The sequence below is a fragment of the Lactuca serriola genome, chromosome 2, assembly GCF_051521515.1.
Source record: "Lactuca serriola cultivar US96UC23 chromosome 2, Lser_US96UC23_V15, whole genome shotgun sequence".
Taxonomy (NCBI): domain Eukaryota; kingdom Viridiplantae; phylum Streptophyta; class Magnoliopsida; order Asterales; family Asteraceae; genus Lactuca; species Lactuca serriola.
The window spans coordinates 220,039,782-220,046,414 of record NC_136409.1 but is presented as its reverse complement, the minus strand read 5'-3'; the positions used below and the strand labels follow the sequence as shown (position 1 = coordinate 220,046,414).

At 38.5% G+C, this 6,633-nt stretch overlaps 1 protein-coding gene across 1 annotated transcript; it reads left to right on the top strand.

Annotated features, from left to right (window-relative positions):
- Nucleotides 1-1,866: 1,866 nt before the first annotated feature.
- Nucleotides 1,867-6,020, top strand: LOC145090097 (uncharacterized). The gene is made up of 5 exons (XM_079028440.1): nt 1,867-2,518; nt 4,910-5,047; nt 5,291-5,429; nt 5,520-5,723; nt 5,765-6,020. Exons 1-5 carry the CDS (start codon nt 1,867-1,869, stop codon nt 6,018-6,020), a joined length of 1,389 nt encoding a protein of 462 aa, XP_078884566.1.
- The last annotated feature ends 613 nt before the right edge of the window (nt 6,021-6,633 follow it).

The following is a 6,633-nucleotide window of genomic DNA, read 5'->3' as shown; positions in this document are numbered from 1 at the left end:
TAATTTTTCTGAACAAAAACACTTTTGAGGGACTTAAAACGTAAATTTAGAACATAATGGGCTAAATTTGGGCTTTTCGGCCCAATAAGCTTCAAAATGCGAGATTTCTAAATTTGAGGGGTTGAAAATGAAATTTTATGTAAAACAGGGGATTTGAAGTGTATTAAAACCATTTCAAAGGTCAAAAACGCTTTTCAAATTCAAAAAGGATCAAAATGTAAAAAATTTCTATTTTGGGCCAAAACTGTAAAAGTTGCGAAACTGGAGGGTTCTAACCGAGAAAACTTCATTCTGGAAGGACTAAAGTTGTTTACAAAATAAAATTGGGTTAAAAATGTCTTTTCAACAAGTTTATGATACAAAAGTGTCAAAATAATGTTTTAAGGACTAAAATGAAATTCTTTTATATAAAGGACTAAAAGTGCTATTATATAAAAGAAAGGTTGTGAAAAAGTAAAATCTTACTTTTAAACAAATTAATTCACTAAGACAAAATACAAGATCCACGACTACCGACGAAATGGAAAAACAAATACACTCTCAACAACAAATATCGTTACAAAACGAATTGATTCGGTCTCGAATCAATAACAAAACAAAAATCAATAAACCAAAGTATTTCAATAAACACGCGACAACTATGATGAGTCAACATACAAAATTTGGGCTTGAAAGTTTCAAATCGTGCTTGTTGGGCTTTGCTAGCCCAATAACATGATCTTTGGACCTGAAGGGAATACGCTTACGTGTTAATGGGCCTTCTATGACCCAATTCCATGTAAAAGGACTTCAATAGCTCTAATGTGTTACTGGGCCCTAATGGTCCATTAGTACTGCTAGTGAGGTCGAGAAGTCAAATGCGAGTTGGGCCAAGTGCTTTTCGCATTCCCGATAGCCTTGAATAACTTATGGAAATAAAGGGGGCTTCGTACCCTCCTTTCTCCTCGGTTGACCGGCTTATGAGAATTCAAGTAAACAGATTCGTGGCGTTAAACAAGAGAAGTCAGGGTGGTTGGATTATGTGAGTAGTACGGATGACGCCTTACGGATCGTTCATAACCTGTAGTTATAAACTAGTCATTTTCATTAATGCGTGATTCTAACAACTCACAACCCTTAATTAATCCAATGTCACCTGGGTAATCAAAAACATTCGTCGTATCGGTATAACAATGAACAAGTCATGTAATTTGCGTATTGGGAAAACATTGGGTTTTCCCGGAAAGTTCAACATTTTCACCTATGTGATGTATACAAGGTTCAACAATTGTACATGTTTTCAAAATCGACAAGCATATTTACGGATCTTCACACTTTTTATAAACAAATACTTTTTTTTCAGAAAATATCGGATTTTCTGGGTTTTTCAAACTTCACAAAAATCATTTTTCCATAACATTACTTATGAACTCACCAACATTTCATATGTTGACGTTTTCCAAAATAACTTGTATTCTCAGATAACAGGTAAGCCGAAGAATAAATATCAAGTTATGTCAGGGTGTTTTGCTTAGATTTCCTATCGTATGGTTTATGTTATGAAATTGTAATGTCTAAAACAATGTACCGTATGTAAACGATATCAGTTGTAACATTTCAATGCATGGTGATGAATTATGTTATGATTCATGTATATTCATTGTGATGGTATTCAATTTGAGTCACAAGAGCCCTCAGACGTTTCCGCCGTCCGGTTCGGGGGTGTGACATGAAGGGAGTGGTGCTCCTGGAGGGAGTAGTACTCCTAAAGATATTCCTGTCGATTTTGATGATCCCCTATATGTACATCCTTCTGATAATTCTGTAACTTCTATTATAACAATTAAGCTGTCTGGTAATGAAAATTATAGGGTGTGGCACAGTGCAATGACTAGGGGTCTAAAAGCTAGAAACAAATTAGGATTTATAGATGGTACTATTACTCTTGAAAGCACCGAAACTTCTAAAGCTTCTAAGTGGGAACGTGTTAATGTTGTTGTGTGTAATTGGATTTTAGGTTCAATTTCTGAAAGTATATATGCTAGTCATGTCTATTCTGATAAAGCTAAAGATATTTGGGATGAGTTGTTTGAAACTTACAATAAGGCTAATGGTTCTATAATCTTTAATATACATCAACAGATTAACACCTTAAAACAAAATGGATCTTCTCTTTCTGATTACTATAATAAACTAGATTCCTTGTGGAAAGAGTTTGATGGTTTGACTAGCCTAACTAAATGTGTTTGTGAAGCTGCAACTAAACTTAGTGATCATTCAAAATTAATGAAGTTAATGCAGTTTCTAAGTGGTCTTGATGATGTTTACAATCAAGTTAAAAGTCACATTCTTTTGATGGAACCTTTGCCTAGTGTTAAGTCAGCCTTCTCTATTCTGTCTAGAGAAGAGTCTCTTCAAAAGAATGGTTCCTTAAGTTCTATTGTCTCTTCTAAACCACAAATTTCAGGGTTTAATAGTAAAGTTAATGATTCTAAAAAAGGAAAAGGTCAAACTAGGTTTAGAAATCAGAATTTACATTGTAAACATTGCAATCTTAAAAGTCACACAATAGAGAGGTGTTATAAGTTGATAGGTTATCTGTAACATCCCGAAATATCAAGAGTAGAGTAGAAGGGCTAAAAGAGTAAATTGGGAAAGGGTGACTCGGCGAGTAGAGTCGCGACTGGGACGCGTGTTAAGTAGCCGACTCGGTGAGTCAGTGAGATGGACTCGGCGAGTAGGCACTGAGTGGAGAAAACCCTACTTCTCGGGGATGAGCCCTATATAAAGAACATGACAGCCCTCTCTCAGCCTCTTTATCACCCCCTTGAGCCCAGAAAACCCTAAAATCATGGAGAAGCCCCATTGTTGAGCAAATTGGAGCTTGAAGAGGTGGTTGTTGAAGAGATTCCAAAGAAGAAGAGGCTTGGATCAAAGGGCTTTACAAGGATTCAGGATAATCTTCTTCTAGAGCTTCCTTTTGAGGTATCTTTCCATTGTTTGAGCTGCTATTGTATAGATTCTTCATTTTGGGGGTGTTGAGATCATATCCTTTGGATGTATTGGGGTTTAGAGGCTAGATCTGAGGTTGCTACCTCAGATCTGGGATGGGGAAGAGTTGGAATGCATGAAAGTCCCTATGTTGAGTGTTGGATGAAGCTATCTTGTCCCAAACCTTAGCCCTAATGTGCAAAATGCATAGATCTCTTTGGATTCACGTAAAGTTTGCCACTTTACGTGATGGATGAGTTGTAGGAGGCTAGATCTATGTTTTGGAGCAATTGCATGGCCTGGAATGCTTCTGAATGGATTCAGATCGGTGGTACTCGGAGAGTCACATGGGTGTACTTGACGAGTTTCTTGAAGAAGAGCTGGAACTCGACGAGTTGGAAGAACAACTCGGCGAGTTGGATGAAGATGGCCTGGAACTCGGCGAGTTGTATGAACAACTCGACGAGTAGGTTGAAGATAGCCTTAGACTCGGCGAGTCTGTTCTTGGGCTCGGCGAGTCTTGTCGAAGAGTCCCAATATATTTTCTGGTCGAGTCGAGAATCGGTGAGTCAAGGGATGACTCGGTGAGTTGTGTGCGAGTGGAATCAGAGTTGTTGAACTCGACGAGTCTCGGGGTGACTCGGCAAGTTAGGCCGCGGATTGAGGGAAGTTCTGAGTATGGGGACTCGGCGAGTCATCGAGTTGACTCGGCGAGTAGAGTCAGTCAGGGGTTGACTTTGACCTTGTCTTTGACCAAGGGTTAACCAGTGACTTCCAGGGGTATTTTGGTAATTGTTGATTATTGTTTTGAGTTCAGTGCATTGGTGGTTGTCCAGTGGTGGTTGTCCAGTGGTGGAGATCGTATCAGTGATCGGAGCAGCTTGGGTTATCTGTTCAGTCGGCGGTTTCGAGGTGAGTTATCCTCACTATATCAACAGGGTCTAAGGCACCAAGGTCGGCCCTTATCGGATTGAGATCCGGGTAGTTGTTCCTATGTTGCTGCTTTGATATGTTTGCATCCTGTGAGTTAGGATGGTTTATGTTAGAGACCTGATAGAGTTCGGTATCCTGAGAGATAGGGAGATGCTATGCTAGTGACCTGTTAGGTCGGTATCCTGGTTAGGATGATGATATGCTATGTGATCTGTTGATCTGCTCATTGACTGTGAATTGTTATATGATTGTATGTATATGTGCACATGGTTGTTTGGAATGGAGTTGGGTTGAGGTGGGTCCTGCTGTGTGCTGTAAGCCAAGATACCCAGGGCGGACCGGTTGTCCCGAAGGCCCAGCGAGCGGTCCGGATAGGCTGTAGGCCCCGAACGGGTGGACCAGACATGCCGAAGGCTCGGAGAGTGGACCAGATAGACTGAAGGCCCGGTGTGGGCGGATCAGTCATACTGTAGACTCAGAGAATGGACCAGGTGGATTGAAGTCCCGGGAACGGGCGGACCAATCACACTGTAGACTCGAGGTATGTGGATAGACTCAGAAGGTGGACCAGGTGGACTGTAGGCCGGTGCGGCGGACCAGTCACACAGTAGACCCGAAGTGCATGGCTGTTCTGTGATCGGATATGTTATGGCATGCTATGCGTGTATGGTATTTGTGGTTGGTATTTTGGGGATATCTCACTATGCTTTCGGGCTTACAGTTGTGGTTTCATGTTTTTCAGGTTCTTCAGGAGACTGTGGCAAGGCAAAGGCGTGATCGTACCGCTCCTCATGATTTTATAGTGATGTGATTATGGGAACACATTAAATGATTTGTATTGAAAACCTTTCTGTAAAGATTTTAATGAAATCGAGCTGTTTTGAAAAATTTAAAATTGGTTGTAGTTTTTGGTCGTTACATTATCCAAAGGATTTTAAGCAAAAGAATGAAAATGTTATTCAAAATAAATATTTTTCTATAAATTATGCTTCTGTTGGTTCTAAAGGTAAAACTGTAACTTCTTCTGAGTCTGTTCATGATGGTGATGCTCACTATCTCACCAGTGAACAATATGCCAAATTTCTTCGTCTCATTAGTGAAAGTTCTACTATTGAGGATGTGTCTGCTACAGCAAATATGGCAGGTACATCTTTATTTTCATGCTACAATTCTGTTGTCAATTCCAGCAGTTTTCAAAGTTGGATTGTTGATTCTGAGGCAAATCAACATATGATAGCCTCTGAGTCGCATCTTCAAGATACACTGGACGTGTCTAGACTTAATCTTCTTGTAAAACATCCTAATGGTTCTTCTACTCCAATTAATAAAATAGGAAACTTACTTTTATCCTCTCACCTTACTTTATTTGATGTATTTGTTGTTTCAGAATTTAACGTGAATCTCTTGTTTGTACATAAACTATGCAAGGATAGTGGTTGTGAAGTTATATTCTCTGAACATAATTGTAAAATCCAGGATTCACTGTCAAAGGAGATGGTGGAAAGTGGTATAGAATCCGGGGGACTGTATTATCTTGATCATGTTCCCTCAGGTAATTCTGCTAGTATAACTAATAACTCTAAATTTTATGTTTCAAAATTAACTTGGCATAGTAGATTTGGTCATCCGGCTGATCAGGCTTTAAGTGTTTTAAAAGATCAGCTGAAACTTGGAAATGATTCTCTTCCTCCTTGTGATGTTTGCCATAGAGCAAAACAAACTAGAAAGTCTTTCTCTCATAGTCAACATGTTTCAACACAACTAGGTGAATTGATTCATTTAGATGTATGGGGACCCTATAGACTTGCTTCTGTTGAGGGGTTTAAATATTTTTTTTGACTATTGTGGATGATTATACTAGGGCAACTTGGGTTTTTCTTTTAAAATCTAAGAGTGAAGTGTTTGATGGTTTCAAGTCTTTTGTGAGTATTTTACTTTATCAGTTTGGTGTTAATATTAAGACTGTATGTTCTGATAATGGCACTGAGTTTGTAAATAATCAAATGAAGTTTTTTTGTATTGAACATGGTGTCATTCATCAAACGTCATGTGCTTATACTCCACAACAAAATGGAGTTGTAGAAAGAAAGCACAGACACATTCTTAATGTGGCATGATCTCTTATTTTTCAGTCAGGAATTCCTATTAGATATTGTCACACCCCAAAACCAAGAACGGCGGAAACGTTTGGGGGCGGAGGATGTCATGTACAGTATCACAACAATGAAAAGTAGTAAACAAGCAACAACATCATCCATTGCATTAATAATATAATTTTTAATACAAGTGTTCTATCAAATTATAATAGACACTAAAGAATAAATCAAAATGAAATATGCGTCTTGAACGAGCACCATCTTCCCTGAACCTTGCATCGGTACCTGTCTATGGTTGACCTGAGGATACAAGTTATTTTGAAAACGAGTATCAGCTTTAAAGCTGGTGAGATCATAAGTATTTTAGTGTCTTAAATTGTATGTAAGTATTTGTATGTATATGAACTGTAAGTATTGAAAATGTATATGAACTATAAATATTAAAAATGTATATGAACTATAAGTATGAAAATGTTTTGTATGATCCTAGGAAGCCCTATGTTTCCTACTAATCGTATCCTTCTACCAAGGCATCTAGTGTCTGTGTATGTGGCTCTTGTAAGAGTGTCTATTTTCCCAAATCTGACTATCATTATCCAAAAATATAGTTTTTACATTACCATGCGTCGTGTGA